The following is a 17,124-nucleotide window of genomic DNA, read 5'->3' on the forward strand; positions in this document are numbered from 1 at the left end:
GAAAGGCTAGGATAACTCAGATAAAGCAAAATTAAAAATAACATGAATCACTAAAAATAAGACTACAACAATACACTGGGAAGGTGAACCAGGGAAAAGAAAGATCCAAGCTACTGATGACTGCAGACATCCCCAGCTAATGCTGACTCAATTTGGTAAGTGCCTGGTATGCACCACAGCTCAAAAGCACATGCCCTGCTTCTGGACCCATGCTGGCCCAGACAACTGAAATGTCTCTGTATTTAGTGACACTAGACTCGACTAAGATCTTTATCAAACTGTCACAATGGTAGACCAACTGCTTTGTGAAATATGTCCCTACACTAATCTGTAAGAAACAGACTTAACAACCTTTATCAATAAATTAAATTTGATTTATCAACATGAGAATGTTGATACAATAACAATTACTGCCAATTATTGATTTATTTACGACCTGGCTACGTATCAGCTTTTGTACTGTGCTACTTGGGAGTGGTGTCACGTTAACCAGAACACAGCTAGCTGGGTCATCCTGCTTGTTCTGTTTATTTAATTTTCTTTCCTTAAACATTGGCACCCAGAAGACTATGAGTCTTCTGAAATTTCACTGGAATGCCAGGAGTTATTACAAATGAGATCTCTCTTGACAGTTCTGTTAGAGCTCTTAAGTATAGGTTCAGTATATGAGCCTGATGCTTTAAAATTATTAATGTTACTTATGATGAGGAACCTCATCTTTAATTACTTGCAGACTGAAAAGGATTTCATCATCCTTCTGTAATACAAATATTTCATCCTGCATATACTTTGATACTAAGCATTATTAACAAAACTTGCTCACTGTATCTGGTGCCATTGCAAGGCTTTCTTCATCAGGTTGCTCAGTTGTTTTCACCTTCAGTTTAGTTGTGCCAGCCACAATTTCCTGTAGTACCTTTAGAGTCCTCACTCTATTTTTATAGTTCATAATTCTCCATGGATATTGATTGCAATATAGCTTCCTTTTTAAAAAATAATAAGCATCAGTAATTATGACATTTTCAACTTCTGTTGCATTTTTCATGTGCAGGTTTCACTGAGAGCATTTTATAAATATTCATTAATCTTCAAAATATACCTGAGAGGAAAATAAGTAATGAGAAGCAAACTGAGTCAGTGGGAGAGAGTCAGTAAGAGACTTATCTGATCATTGCAAGTATTGCAGAGCTAGGACTAGCACAGACAAGTTCTGTTTCAGAGCCGTATTTCACACTGCAAATGGAGTTGCACTTTGTAAGGTGATCCTTGGACAAAAGTTATCATGCAAAAATTATAGAAGAGTTTCTATGAAATAAAATATTGCAAAAACCTAAGCATCCAAAAAATAGAACAAGTTATTAAACAATGCATTTCCATTTACCTTGAAGGATAATGAAATTATAAAAATAGTAATTGGTAGATTATTTAAGACAAATAATGTCAAAACAGGCTAATTTCCCTTGCTGAGACAACCAGCCTGCAGAAGAAGGGAAAGCTGTAGGTGAGATATGGCTTTTTAAGGGTTTTGATAACATTTGATGTAATATTCTGATAAGCAAACTGAGAAAACCAAAGTGCAAACGAAATCACCATAACACAGGTGCACAACTGATTAAAAAATATATTAAAATATTACTATGAGTATGTTGTCATTAAACACAGACAGGTCTTCTATTAGGAATCCCAAAGGGTCTGTTCTGATTCTACTCAACACTTCTGTTTACTCAGACAATGAATTAGAGTTTTTGCAAGCACTCTGAAGGACAAGATTAGAATAAAAATGATCTTTCTAACCAGAGAACTAGTCCAAGCTTCCAAAGGTGAAATTCTGAAAAGGGAGATGAAAAATGCTTGCACTGAGGAAAGGTAAATCAAGGAAAAAATTCATCCAGGGAAACACACAGCAAGGGAACAGCAAAGCAGCCAAGGAGCTGGAATGCATATTAGCAACCTACGCCATTTACAGCTGAAATGTTACACTGTGGAAGTTTTACTCTTTTAAGGCTTCAGTGCATGTGGAGCCCTGGAAGTCCTGACTCACAAAGCAAGCAGATGCAGGACCTGCAGACGTCCTACTAACAGTTACTCAGAGTTTGTTACATTCCATGGAGGCCCTGCTTCTAGAATGACCCCACCGCACACACAGGCTGTGGAATGTGGTGGGTATCAGGCAGAGTTTAACTCTATCCATCTTCTCAATGAAATCAGCTCACAAGTTCTGTCAACCTAAGTACAATATCTTCTAGGACAGCAAACATGCTCCTGGTATATATCTAATGACTATATAAAGGGAATAAAATTAGTTGAATTTATGCACATTTTCTGGTTATTTTCCTTCCTTTTTTTCTGTTCAAAAAGTTTGCATAACTTGGGAGTTATTTAAAAAAATGCCACATGCTCTAGACAGCTCATGGGTCTGTTGTGTGTTTGCTCTGCTTTATTATCCAAGGGAACACAGTGATTTAGACAAGAAGAGTTAAGTAAAGAGTCCAAAAAGCATTAGGATTTGGATTACAGTTTGAAACATTGCCAAACTTTACTAATGGCAAGACTAAAGTCCCACGTGCCTGAAGACTCATAATTCTCAAGCACAACTCATTTTTTCCTTTTGGCAAAAAAAAAGACCTGCACCTTTGATAAAGTCACCTTAGCAAGCAGGTCTAATTCAGTGTGAAGCTGCAGGACAACTCTAGACAACAGTGAAAAAAGAACCAAGCTGTGAAATCAATCTTCTACTTCAGATAAGTATGAGGACACAGTTAGGATCAGACCCCAACAATCTGGCAGCTTTCAACATCTCCAAGAAAAAGTTGCAGCGATCCCCTACTACTGAGATTTAATTCTCAGAGAAATGAGGGGGAAACTCTGCTGCACCATTTTGCTTCCCCTTAGCTACTAAAAGCATATCTCTCCTGCGTCTGTTTTGATCACCAACTGCTATCCGAGTCTTAGTATTATTTCGGCCTCCTTCCTTGGAAATGCAGTGAGCTCTCTGTGGAGTTTGCCTTGGTTCCCCTCGCAGACAGCTGTGATTAATTCAATGTTCAAGCTCTAGAGTTAATTCTCTCATTAGATCACTTTCCTTCTTCATAGAATGATTATTCCCACAGGAGAAATGAGAAAGACTAAAACAATATTGTGCTAGTATCTGACACACTGCATCCAGGATGTTTACTTTAAATCAAATTGCCTGGAATTGCTCCAGACTTATGGCTTAAACACAAGAATCTTCTAACTTGTGGGGAACTGTAGCCACGCATGTTGCACAACATTCCCAGATTCACGGGAATTCCTCCAAACTTCCTGCTAGGTAAGTGCACCCGGAACACAAACCTCTCCACACAAGTGGGTCAGATGACACAGTCCTTTCATTGCTAGGGCATACTTTAAGACTGAAAAAGTTTTTTTCCTTTTTTTAATTACTTTTTATCATACACCAATCACCTTTCTAACCAACACTATTGTGAAGTTGAAGACTGGAGCACACAGCAGTGAAATACTGCCAGTGCTCCTGAAATCACAAGCCATTATCTCTGCATTGCTCACTGGGAATGTCACATTCCCTCTGGAGGCTCTTGCAGTTCAGACATGCTCCCCACTTTTACTGGCTGCCAAATGGCTCCCCGGGGTGTGGCTGGTCATTAGAGCACATCACCCTACTCAGTTGGACTCTAGCACAGCCTGCTTCTCAGTACCTTTGGTGTTATGTGGATACTTGGGAGAGTTTCTCAATACCCTGTTCAAGAATGCTAAACCTGTCTGGACCGACAACTCTGATATCAGGCAGTTACCTTAATGTCACCTTTACCTGAAGCCATATTACCATGAAAGTAATAAAAATACTAATTACAAATTCCAAATCAGACAAAAAAGTTCACAAAGTCTTCTAAAGACAAAGAGAGAAGAGAAGAGAAGAGAAGAGAAGAGAAGAGAAGAGAAGAGAAGAGAAGAGAAGAGAAGAGTCATTCAGCATGGCACTTCAATGAGCTTTACAGTTTCCCTAGCCATTAACGGTTCAGCTAGGAAATGGACAAAGCCATCATCACTTTGCTGGTAGTGTGAAAACTTAAAAGTTTTCACACACACCCTATATTCTGGGGCTGCCTGTGCAGAAAGACTAGCTTTGGGGACCCCTCTTGCTCTCCTTCTTTGGGTCAATTCCAGGTCAGACCTCTACCATACACATATACATAGGTAATCATCAAGCCTCATTAACCCTCACAGGAACGAAGGTAAAAGCTCTTGGGCCTGGTCCAAGCCTGCCAAGAGAGAGTGTTCTCATGCCTCACTTAAGTCTGGAAAATGTGTTATCTCACTGTGAAGTACAATGCCTTTACCCACTGAGATGGGAAACATTCAGACCCTGAAGGGAAGCTTCTTCATCCACTAAAGCTTATGTATCACATAAAAACATAAGCTGACAACAGGTTTATCTAGTTAGGATCTAGTGCCTGTAGCTCATTAGAGGCTTTTGACTGAGTAGACACCAGGATAACCAGTCCCATTGGGGTGGTGACAGGTTAACCACCATTGTCTTTGAGAAATACCTTGAAAATACCCAGGGAGCCTCTTCTCTCCTCCATTTTGCGTGAGTGTGAACTCCAGCAGCCTCTCTCATCTTACCCCTACCAGGGGCTGCAAATTTATCATGCAGCATGTAACACACCACTCCACTAAATTGTGCATCAACAGAGACTGCTGATCTGCACCATTTCCTTGGGCATGCAATGGCATCCTGAGTAACTGGGAAACCTGGGCAAATGTAACCCTTAACAGAAAGAAGGGGTCTTGGAAGTGCAAGAGATGTAGCTTAGTGCACTACAGATATTTGTAGTCCTCATAAACTCTTGGTGGCTCTGTACTTCTGCAATTTTGGCTTCCCTGGGAGAAGTTTGAGTTCAAGTCCTTATGAAACTTAGGGAAGTGGAGCAGAAATGGTTGTATCCTCTGAAAGTTTTGTGACCTGGACACCAAAACACAAAGTAAGCTCCTTCCATTTTGGTGAGGCTGTGCAGCACCTCTCCTCTGATAGGTCAAGTGCATTAAAATACAAATAGTAACTACAGTGGGTAATTAGTAATTAAAACAGCAACTGACTGTATCACTGAAAGATTATAGCAGATGCCTTAGCACAGAGGACAAAGTGCAGAGATGCACTGCAGTTTGGAACAGGAAGTGAAGATTTCATACCCGTTGAAACTGGGGGAGGAATTTGACCTGGCACATTCTGGTTGACTTTCATGGAAAGTGGCCCCCTATCACAAAACATCCCATGAGGTTTGTCATACCTACAAATAATCAAAGCCTGAGTTTCATGTCTCCTCTGCAAGAGAGAATTTTAGCAGCCAGTATGGTAAGGATACTGCTTGAATACTAAGTCGAAATGGTCCCCAAAGCTATAGGTATAATGAACGGGCTTCTGACTAGAGGCAGACAGGCAAAACTGCACTTTCAAATCAATTATTTTTCTTTTAGTTTTTCTGAGACTAAAAGCCCTCCATCTTGATGGAGTTCGGGGGGCGGGGGGGAAGAAAAAAAGAAAAGAAAATAACATTTAGGTCTAGCAAAGATCTTGCTGTAACAGAGGAGAACTACAACACCCACACGTGCAACACTTTAGCCACCCATTTTTTGTTGCGTATTCAAATGTACCATCCTGTACTAACAGCACCATCTGCAGGATTTGAGTTAGGGAGCACGGACACCTTACTCGGCTGAGCAGGACATCTTCCAAGGCATCTGGAAAGGTTTTCCTGAGAAGCCTTCAGCCAGGGAAATCTGAGCAGCCATGGGCCTCTGTGGCATAACACAGGGAGGACTGCAATGCTTCATGGCGCTCTGGCACAGCCCAAGGGGGTTTTCAAGAGAAAGCCTGGATAGCTTGTTTGTGAGATTCTTCTTACTGAGGGGTTTTGGTCGTGTGACAGCACTTCTGTGCAGGTGTGAGCAGTGGGACACATGGAGGAGCACAGGGTATGCCTTTTTTGTCGCCTGTCCTACATGTCAGTCAGCATTCAGCTGGCTTATTGGCAAATATCATGTTAGGAGCCTATTAAATTAAAATTGAAGACATTTTTAATTCCTTCACTGCAACGACTGTCATTCCTGGTGTTAGTTAATCAAAAGGCTCCTCATTATACAGTGCAATTTCGCACTGTCAAATGTACTTTCAGGCCTGTTCCTGAAAATCTTCAGCTTGTTTTGGGAGATGCACAATAGTATATAGGAGCGTTAGCTCCATCTTGTAAAGCTTAAGTGTGGTTACAGAAGGAACATGCTGAAGCAGTGCCCTCTTCTGGAGGCAGAACCATTCAACCACATTAATACAGTACAGGACAGGCCTTCAGGGCAAAATTAGCAGTCTCAGCAACGCTATTTTGTGTCTGTAAATTTGGCGCTATGGTGTGAAATCCTAGTACTGGCCAAGTGTCTAACAGCTGACATCAGCCAGCGACTGAGCCACTGGCATTTAGGAGAATTCTAAGCCTTTTACTCACAGGCCACTTCCGATGAATAAAATGTCAGTGCGAGAGGGGTCTGGTTTCTTTTACTGATTCATCAATGAAAGAAAAATCTCAACGCATTTATTAGCCTAGCTTAAAATTTATACTGAGTTGTATCAGCATGCATCCAACTGTGTGTGCTTGCAGAAACCTTATTTTTCTACCTAGATCTATATTTTTTATGGGTATTTTTTTAAGACCAGCTTGAAAGGTAATTTTACCACTCTACTGTCAAGAATGTAATGCTGATGAACAGAGAAACCAACAGTCCCCAGAGAGTATCATGATTCAGATTCCTTCCAGAAGCACATTTAAAAGTTATTACAATGAAACGCAGAATCATGAGAAAAGCCTGAGGGGCCATGACCATTGTAACTGTAAGCAGACACGTTTTTCTTTCCCAGTCTCACAGTAAATAGATATGGAAGCTTTCCAAGAGGCTCTCTGATTGCTTTTTGCTTTGGCTGCATGTCACGTTGCTGGAACAGTTGTGGAAAACTCAGGAGGGATGTTTTTCTCTCAGAATCAGTGCCAGCTCTGCCGGACCCAGTGACCGTGTGCGTGTAACTCAGTATGTCATGCTCATCCCTTGGTCAGTGCTCAGGCATGCAGTGACTCAGTGAATTATACAGACTAAGACGGAAGCATGCTCTGCCTCAGGATCAGTGGCTCACATGGTACTGCTACAGGACACTGTGATGAAACATCCGTGCTAGAATGAAGGCCCAAACATGGCATGACACTATAGAGAAAGGGGGTGAGCGGGCTGGCTCTGATGCCACAGTCCTGGGCTAACAACAGGCAGTTCCCCCTGCCTCCCATCCCTGGGGTTCCCCCAAGGCAGACGGTAGCTGTGGTTTCTCCCCAACACTGCCATGTTTCTCTCTCCCAAGCATAGATTAAGGTGGCTAGGAATCCAGTTTGCATAAAGCACGCCTGAGGGGAACATGACAGAGGGACAGAGATTGTGAAGGCAGTGACGGCATATCTGCCATTCACCTGTTACCTCAGCACCAGGCACAGCGAGCAAACCTACCAGAGGACCAGCTTCAACCACAGACAAGAAAGCTCCTCGCAGAGCAGGCAGCGAGCCCACGGTGCGGTGGCCAGAGGTGCCTGTGGGGGTGAACAGGCTCCACAGGGCCAAGTGACCAGGCAGGCACACAGACAAAAGATCAGACAGGCGTACCACATCCAGGGCAGATCCGCCTCCTACGCCCACTGAGGGAGAAGGGTGCTCAGCACACAGAACCCCTCAGCAGCCCCTCTTTTACGAAACCCGCCGTCGCCAGACACACCCGCCTCAGCGGGGGGATCCCGCCGGCCCGCCAACTGCCCGCACACCACACACACACTCACACCACCCCCCAACCCCTCACCGCCCCGCGCATGCGCCACGGGCGAGCCGAGCGGGGCGCCGCGGGCGCCGGTGCGCATGCGCCAGCGCTGCCCCTCGGCGCGGCGGGGGAGGAGGGAGGGGACGAGGTACCGCCACCTCAGGGAGCGCTATGGCGTGCGCCGCGGCGGCGAAGGGCGCCGGGAGCTCCTTCTCCGACCGGCACGCCCGCCTCCTCCTGGCCCAGATCAACCGGCTGCGCGTCGGGCAGAGCTTCTGCGACGTGCGGCTGGAGGTGGGCCCGGAGGCGTTCGCCGTGCACCGCCTGGTGCTGGCGGCCAGCAGCCCCTACTTCGCGGCGCTCTTCGCGGGTGGCATGAGGGAGTCCGGCCGGGATGTGGTGCGGATCGCGGGCGTCGAGGCGGGCACCTTCCACACGCTCCTCGACTTCATCTACACAGGTAACGGCTGAGGCGGGGGGCGGCGGGGACGGTTGCCCGACGGCCGGGCCGGGGTGGCGGTTGCCCGAGGGCCGCGGCCTCGAGCGGAGCCCCGCTGTCGTGTGCCTGCCCGCAGGGGTGGTGAGCATCGGGGAGCACAACGTTCAGGAGCTGATCGTCGCCGCCGACATGCTGCAGCTCACCGAGGTGGTGGAGCTCTGCTGCGAGTTCCTGAAGGGGCAGATCGACCCGCTGAACTGCATCGGCCTTTTCCAGTTCTCCGAGCAGATCGCCTGTCACGACTTGATGGAGTTCACCGAGAGCTACATCCACGCGCACTTCCTGGAGGTGCAGAGCGGGGAGGAGTTCCTGGCGCTGACAAAAGAGCAGCTGATTAAGATCTTGCGAAGCGAGGACCTCAGCATCGAGGACGAGTACCAGGTTTTCATAGCGGCAATGCAATGGATTTTGAAGGATGTGGGGAAAAGAAAGAAATACGTCGTAGAAGTGCTGGAGCCTGTGCGATTCCCTCTGCTACCAGCACAAAGGCTATTGAAATACATAGAAAGTAAGTGAAAGAAGGAAAGAAAGAATATCAGATGCTTGTATTTGAGCAAACCATGTGTTGTGCAGAGTTACGGGATTTTGATGGATTTTTTTAGATGAAGAGCATGATGAGTGAAAAGATTTACTCTATAGCAAACAGTTCTATTTTTTAACAAATAAGCGCAGCTTACTTTAAAAACGTGCTCTTGAAAAAGTCTTATAAAAGTAGGCAGTCTTGATTTGTCTGCTATTTCAGGAGAAACTAGTAACTTTTCTACAACTGAGTTACTTATTGTCTGTAACTTTTCACTGTGCCTTTTTTATTCTGCTTATTTCCTCAAGGTATTCGAGATTTCAGCCTTCGGGTGGCCCTGCAAACTCTGTTGAAAGAATATTGTGAAGTCTGTAAATCTCCCAAAGAGAACAAGGTCAGCAGTTTTCTGCAGGCTTCTAAAGGTCGTCCCCGGAGGAAAGCCAGGAAGTACCTTTATGCAGTAGGTTAGAACGTGGCTGTTTGAACCTTGTAAAACAAATGATGAAGTAGCATCTCATATTACGGTACTGAAGGAGATACTGGATTTTATTTTTTAACCAAAAGATATAAAAACAGAAAAATGTTTCATTTGGCTGAGTTACCACATTAGCTGCTTTCTGCTTAGAATTGCACAGAGGGGCAGCATTCACGTTTCTTGTCATTATGACATGGCATTCAAAGCCTAGATTTGCCTTTTAGAAATTATTTGCCTTGGGTGGAAAGCTGCAAATCAGCAGAGGATTTGCCCGTGGTTCACTGCTGGAATGGTGTATACAAATTCACTACACTCCTTGTTCTTCTGAAGGCTGAAGTTTTCTCTGTCCACGATATTTTGGTTCATGTGATGGGATACTTGAAATTGCAAGTTTTCAGCAAAGCTGCAGCTTTCTATTGGAAGGGAATGCTCTTGTTTCACCCTGTGGGAAGTAACACTGACTTAAGATAGCAAAGGCTATTGGTTGGTCTGTGTTTTACTAAGAACACAAATGGTAATATTTGTAGTGTTGTGGTGAAGTGGTCAGCTCAGGCACAAGTTATGTGACCTTCAAGGTTACCATTCTTCCTTGTGTGCTGGAGAAAGAATGCTACTTGGAAAAGTCCAGTTCCTACTAAAAGTGGCTAATGGCTGTTCCTGTAATTTTTTTGATGATTTGGATGCAGGAGTATAGGTATGAACAGAAAGCTTTTACCCAGCCATGATCTTTCCACTTACTTTCTAGGTGGGTACACCCGACTGCAAGGAGGACGCTGGAGTGACAGCAGAGCCCTCAGCTGCGTGGAGCGATTTGACACCTTCAGCCACTACTGGACCACAGTGTCCTCTCTCCACCAGGCTCGGAGTGGGCTGGGTGTGGCTGTGGTGGGAGGAATGGTCTATGCCATTGGAGGTAACTGCTGAAACATGCTTTCTTTGTTACATGGATACTTATGAATGGAGATTCTGTAAATTTTTCTTCCTGCAAGTGTTTCTGAGGAATCCAACAGTAGACAGTACAACTTTTAGATATAATAAGAGTTGAATTAAGGTTCCTTGGTTCTCTACCATCACTGTTCTGTGAATGCCTGTTTAGGCTCCTATATTAGTCATTTTTTACTAAGTTGCTCTTCCTTCATGGTATAGCAACTTACAGATAAGCATGTGGACATGTGCAGATACACTAAGAGATGTTGGATATTCTGTGGACTTTGTGTACCACCACTAATAGCATTTCACTTGTAGTCTAGCAGAAGCCCATAGCATAAAAAGCAGTAATACGGGACAGACCACTTGTGGTCTGCCTACCTGGAAAGGCTTGTTATGTGTGTTTGTACAAGGATGTGATGAGTAGCTCTACCAGCCCATCGTTAAAAAATGCATATGTATACTGTTTTTGTCACCGCAGAACACATTCTTTGGTCTTGAAAACCCCATCAGTTGTGCTGCAGAGTAAAAAGTGTGTAGCACTGGTTGTTCACTCCTCTGATGATTTCAGTAATGTTTCAGGGAACTGTTGATGAAAGCTGTTCCTAGTGATGATTCAGTTCTAGGTATAAATGAAGCTTTTGCTACTTTGGCCATTTGGCTAGCTGAAAGAAAGATCTTGTATACAAATGTTGCCTGTCCTGGAAGGAGTTGAAGAATGCTTCTGTATCTGCAGTGCAAAACATTGTGTTTCCCCTGTCTCTGTTCTTGCTCTAATTATGCAGGTGAGAAGGACTCAATGATTTTTGACTGTACTGAATGTTATGATCCTGTTACTAAGCAGTGGACCACTGTGGCTTCGATGAACCATCCCCGTTGTGGACTGGGAGTGTGCACGTGCTATGGCGCTATCTATGCTTTGGGTAAGTTTCGGGTTTTTTCCTAGGTGAAGTTAATTTTAAAGGTGTTAATTCATGGAACTTGTAAATTTATTTGATCTTAAATATTACATCTTGGTGTTGCAAATTTGCAAACTTCAGTTTTGAAAAACAGCTGTGTACATGAGCATTGGTAAACCAAATCTTTGTGGATTAGTTATTGTTCAGTTATAACTTATTTCCATTGTAGATTGCATGCTGGTGTCGGAATTTGTCCTGGAACAGTGCACCATAGGTTAGCTTCATGCCATTAAATTGTTTGCCGTTATTTGCAGGAGGCTGGGTTGGAGCAGAGATTGGCAACACAATTGAAAGATTTGATCCTGAAGAAAATAGTTGGGATGTGGTGGGAAGCATGGCTGTGCCCCGTTACTGCTTTGGGTGTTGTGAAATGCAAGGTGAATATTGTTAAGTTTGTATCCATAAACAGTTCCACGAGCCATTGGATTGTGAAGCTTTATGTTTCAGTCATGAATTTTTAGCTTTGTCTTGTACTGTGCTGTCAGTTGCACAAGCTTGTGCCTCACTTATTTGTCCTTCTAGTACCATATCTTTAATTCTACAGAACTCAAAGACTATAAAATTCTCTCTTGTCTTCTGCCTTTTATCTCATGAGAACAGTTTTTACATGGCTGCCAGTGTGGTTATCCAGCTAGTCTTTAACAGTTTGTTGTCCTTCCTGATACTGCTTTTATTTACCTCCCATATTTGGGTTTGTGTGTGTCTTTGTGACAATCTGAAGAGTTGCCACAGGTTATTTTAAGACAGACATGTCTAAAGACTTGATCTATGAACATGCTTATTAAGGATTTGATCCAGGCCTTGTCAGCAGTTGCAGCCTTCTGAATTTTCTCCCCTGCACTTGCTTATTTAGTGCTTTCAACAGAGTTTCTAGTGCTTGAACCACAAGTTACTAATTTGAAAGCTTTATGTATGCTACTACTAGACAAATGGAGGACTTTTATCTGGCATTCTTAAACCATCTTAATGTCAGGCTGAAACTTGTATCGTGACAAACATTTTCTCTCTTTCAAACCTTTCTATTATGAAACCTAATAGAAGAAAAACTATGTTTCTACAGGTTTGATTTATGTTGTTGGTGGTATCAGCAATGAAGGAGTAGAGCTGTGTTCCGTTGAAGTCTACGACCCAATATCTAAACGTTGGTCTGAGCTCGCTCCAATGGGCACCCGAAGAGCGTATCTTGGTGTAGCTGCTCTCAATGATTGTATCTATGCTGTGGGAGGCTGGAATGAATCTCAGGATGCACTTGCTACTGTAGAAAGATACTCCTTTGAAGAGGTATGGTACAGTCCCTTTCTTTCATAAATGTAGACTGCGTCAACTTTGTGTAAGATGCTATAGAGGTAGCTTGCTTCCTTTCTTTAAAAAGCTGGAAATTCTATTTGCTTTTCACTACTGGCTGGTAAACCAAGTGAAACAAAGTTTCAGTGACCTCAGGGTTCCTCTGTCCTGACCAGTCTCTAGAATCTTGCTATCTGATTTAGTGGAGTGTTTATGAAGATTGTATGCATGCTTTTGGGAAACTGAAAGCTAACCAATACTGATGATGCATAGATCTACTGTAGATTGGTTAGGGTTAAGATGGGGGGATAGATTCCCCCTCTGCAATAGAATGGTCAATAATCTGACAAGAGAGAAAAAAAATCCCTGAAAAAGTAAGAGTTGCCCTTTGTTGCAAAAGTTGAGGATCTTTCTTCTGCATCAAAATGTAGTAGTGTTTCAGCATGGCTAGAAAAATCACTTTGAACACTTAAGCTTTTGAATAAAATAAGAAATTATTCCTGACTATTATTGCTTATGTTTCTGTGATGCTCTTTGGAACAGTAGCTACTGTTAAAAGCAGAGCATAATCCAGTGTGCCATTCTGTTTTGCTTTTGGAACTGAATCTAGTTTTCCTTATTTCCCACCTAAAACTGCATACCATTCTCTATTTTGGAGACAGACTGCATCTTGCAGTGACTGAAGAAAGGGAGAGTAGTTGTGTACAGACACTATGTGATCTGTTCTTCAGTGACCAGCGTGATTTCAACCACTTGTGAAAGTGCTGTCATTACAGTCTTGATAATCCTCTTGATACCATACACATACCATATCGGAGCCTGTGAGAGATATACATAGTGTTTTTTGTATATGTTTCAGTCTTTAAGCTTTAAAAGTTACTTTTATCAGAATCTGGGCTTATGCTAAAACTACTTGTTGGCTCTTTCACCTTCTCATTAGGAAAAGTGGGTTGAAGTTGCATCAATGAAGATACCAAGAGCTGGTGTCTGTGTTGTGGCTGTGAATGGATTTCTTTATGCCTCGGGAGGCCGAGCTCCCAGTCATGATTTTGCTGCTCCAGTAACCTCTGACTCTGTTGAAGTTTATAACCCTCATATGGACAGTTGGACTGAAATTGCCAACATGATCACCAGCCGCTGCGAAGGAGGTGTGGCTGTGCTGTAAAACCCAAAGAAGAAAACTCATTCAAGGAATGAGTAAATCCGTCTCCTCAGATTTCCGGTTTCATTGGCCAGAAACCTCTTCTAAGACAGGAGCTTCAGTGGAGACAGTGGAGAATTAGATCAGAGAGTTTTTCCTGAGCAAAAGGGAATATTAAAACTCTTGCCCTTCAAATTGGCTTATCCAACATCTGTCTTGGGAAGTATTCTGTTAAGAGTAGGAATGCCCCTTATGACGGGATTAAGCTCACTGAAATAAATGGCGAGTTTGCCCTGTAAAAATCTGTAGAAATCATTCCAGCACATTAGAGACATTAATCAGGTTGTTAACTCTCTAAGGTGCACCAAAGCTAGCATCTTTAGCTGGCCTTACAATCTGGAAGGAGGTTACTATAGACAGCTAGGAGTTACCTGTAGATAAGAGCAGATGGGTTACTTGGTTAGCATTAGTTGTCCTTTTCTGGAGGAAAACAAGGAAGAGAAGATAACAGATGGGGAAGACTTGGTACCTCTACTTATGACCTTGATGCATTTGAGCCTCTTTGCTGCTGCTGGATGTGATGGGCATTAAATATGAATTGGATATTTACTTTCTAGTCACTCCCTAACCTGGATAGTGAGTGGCTGAGAATTTCCTGTTCTGGAAGGTTGTTCTCACAGTTCTAATAATGTCATTCCACTTCAGCACAGGCTTTTCTTCTCAGTGACATCAGTGATGACAGTAGAGCTTCTTTTTGTGTAAGCTCTGATGAATTTTAAATGGAAATGCTATTCATTAGATTAGCTGTTCTGTTTAGGACTGCTCTTATTATGAAAAAAAATACAGGGAAAGCCTTTTTCCCCCTTTTTTTTTAACTTTTCCTTATTTAAATGTGTTTTACCCTGTGACACATGCTGAGACTTGGCATTAGAATACATGCTATTCTACAAGGTACACACGTTCATCCTTGCTATGTCTCATATCCTGCCTCTTCCAAATTTGAGTGGACAGAGTGTTTTGTGATAGAATTTGCTGCACTCAGCATTAAAGTGAGGTTATTAGCGTGTTTTGTCTTAAGGAGTTTGTATTTAGCTTGGATACACTTAGTAGAACAATACTACTAGGAGTTTGGAGTTATTTCTAGATTCATTAAATTAACGTACTTGAAGTTACTTTTTGCACAGTATGATTGCATTTTCTGCACAGCTGTGGATGATTTGGATGGAGTCTGAAATAAGGCCACTTGAACTTTGATAGACAGTGTTATTCTAGAACACAAAACCAGAACTGGAATGTCACAAAACAGGAAGCCTGCACTGTGTAGATAAAGGAGCATTCATGCTGTCTAGGTCAATATCCCCTGTGTAAAATTAACAAATTAATACATGAATAAAATTGTCCAAGGTGAGTGTTGCAGGTACCTTAAGAATCTTGGTCTTACATTCTAACATAGTGTTGGGAGATTGCCAGGCTAAAACATGCTAGATGATGGAGCATGTGTTTCTCTGATTGTTCTATGATCTTGTGTGTGCTTTTACTTCAAAAGGATTTCTTATGTGTGTGAACTAATGTTTATTCTGTCTTTTTTTTTTCTCCCCCCAAGTTTAAGCTTGTTTTAAACAGTTTTTCATAATAAAATGCATTTTCAGAACTGACTGTGGAATGCTCTTGAATAGGGTGCTTTCCTATCACAATGAGTTGTATTACTGCCACTTTCATATAACAGGTCATCTTTTTTTTTTTTTTAAACTGGAAATCCAATTTCCCAGTAGGACACTAGGAGAAGATTGGTTATAAGTGTTGACTATTTGAAAGGTGCGAGTAACACATTTCTCTGGTAAAATAGTCATGCATTTCTCTTCTCAGTGTAAAATCACTCAGACTTCTTGGAAGTCTGGCTGCCTTGCCAGCTCTGTGCAGCCCTCTCAGGGATCAAATGATAGGTATTTCTTAGGCTTTCTTCTTTACATTGCAGGATCCCTTGTGAACCATTTGAGAAACATTACATTAGCTCTATTTTATTAGTTTGGGAACTACACATTCACTTCTGATCCCTACACATAAACTTTCTGGTTTAGTGGAGCTTGAGGGAGTCTGCTGTTATATGAAGTTACCTTCTCCAGTTTTTGTAGCTGATTCTATCATGTTTGAATGAAACTTTGAAGTCAGTTGATTATGGTCTCTGATACTCAGCACCTCTTTGGCTTGACTCGGGGTAAGGCAGTACTCTTCTCTGGACCCACCTTAAAAAACACCATGTCTAAGTAAGAAAGAATAAAAGAACTGTTTTCATTCACAAACTCAATTTTACTTCATTTATATTCAGAGAGCACTGAAATATATTGCTGTTTCAGAGGCATGAAGCTGTTAATGTGTAAAGGTTAACAGGTTACAAAAGTTACAGGCCCATGTACATAGCTGCTGTTTCAGCAATACCATGTAAGATGACTCCAGGATAGACAGGCTTCTTAAATGTCTGTTCTTTGCAGAATGAACAGATAAAGCACACGCTGTCACTTAAAATTTGTTATTCTGTATAGAACAACAGTGAAGAATAGTGCTTTAAGAGAACTACCAGGATTATCTAAATTGGTCCCAAGACTGTGTGTGGATGTCACTTTTCAGCTTTCTTCTTGCATCTTATACTGTACTTAAAGAATACTTAAGGTAAAAAGCCTACAGTAAATATGCCCACATACAATTTCATAGGTTTCTTGAGGTAGTTGAGGCCAGAAAAGAAAAACCATGTGACTTAGGTTGTATATTCTTCCCCTAAATTATATGTTAGGAAGACTTAAGTACAAAGAGCATAGGCTTCTGCAGTATTTTCAATGACAGGCCTATTGTGAATGGTTTGCAGGCTACAAATCCATTTGGACCTGCTCCAGGTGCTCAAATAAAATGAATTTTGAGGAGGAAGAAAAGACAAACTACTTTCAATCTCATTATCCGATCCCTTAGTCCCAGCAATTGAGTCCTTGTGTCATATCATCAGTTAATAGTACTTTAATTTAGGAGTATGACAGATCTTTATGGCTATGTTGCATGCAGCTTCCTTGGCTAGGCAGCCCTAAGTCCAAACAAAACCTAGGAACAGATGGCCCAGGTATCCTTTTTCATTTAAGTAAGCCTGAGTAGGAAGTTAACCTTCTGTCTCTTGTGGGGCCTTGTCAAAGATGCAAAGCTTCCCCTTCTAGCTCTCCCCACTCCATCACAGCAGCTGGCTGACATATTTTAGGTGAGTGCTGACCTTGGCTTGCCACAGCAAACAAACCTTGCCTATCCTTTCTTACCCAACTAGCACTTCATCACATAGCATTTCAGGACCTCAGCTGAAGTAAGACAGAGAAGAGTTTTGTTCCACAACGTAGGAATTGAACACGTATGTACTTTTGCATAATTCTCTGCTGCTTCTTTCAATGCTAAACTAGAAGAACTGCTTTCACCTTGTTACTGTTCGTGACTGCACAGTTGTTCTC

General features: G+C 42.4%; 1 protein-coding gene across 1 annotated transcript; it reads left to right on the forward strand.

The window, feature by feature from the left end:
• The first annotated feature begins 7,936 nt into the window (after positions 1 to 7,936).
• On the forward strand, positions 7,937 to 15,300 carry IPP (intracisternal A particle-promoted polypeptide). The gene is made up of 8 exons (XM_069788852.1): positions 7,937 to 8,300; positions 8,416 to 8,847; positions 9,168 to 9,323; positions 10,080 to 10,247; positions 11,047 to 11,184; positions 11,475 to 11,597; positions 12,281 to 12,501; positions 13,445 to 15,300. The coding sequence occupies exons 1-8, from the start codon at positions 8,012 to 8,014 to the stop codon at positions 13,667 to 13,669; spliced, it is 1,752 nt and encodes a 583-aa protein (XP_069644953.1). The 5' UTR covers positions 7,937 to 8,011; the 3' UTR covers positions 13,670 to 15,300.
• The last annotated feature ends 1,824 nt before the right edge of the window (positions 15,301 to 17,124 follow it).

This window comes from Haliaeetus albicilla, chromosome 8 (assembly GCF_947461875.1).
Source record: "Haliaeetus albicilla chromosome 8, bHalAlb1.1, whole genome shotgun sequence".
Lineage (NCBI taxonomy): Eukaryota > Metazoa > Chordata > Aves > Accipitriformes > Accipitridae > Haliaeetus > Haliaeetus albicilla.

Coding starts and splice junctions, on each gene's coding strand:
- IPP (XM_069788852.1), top strand. CDS start 8,012: ATGGCGTGCGCCGCGGCGGCGAAGGGCGCCGGGAGCTCCTTCTCCGAC. Junction 10,248..11,046: donor AATGGTCTATGCCATTGGAG/GTAACTGCTGAA, acceptor CTAATTATGCAG/GTGAGAAGGACTCAATGATT. Junction 11,185..11,474: donor TGGCGCTATCTATGCTTTGG/GTAAGTTTCGGG, acceptor CGTTATTTGCAG/GAGGCTGGGTTGGAGCAGAG.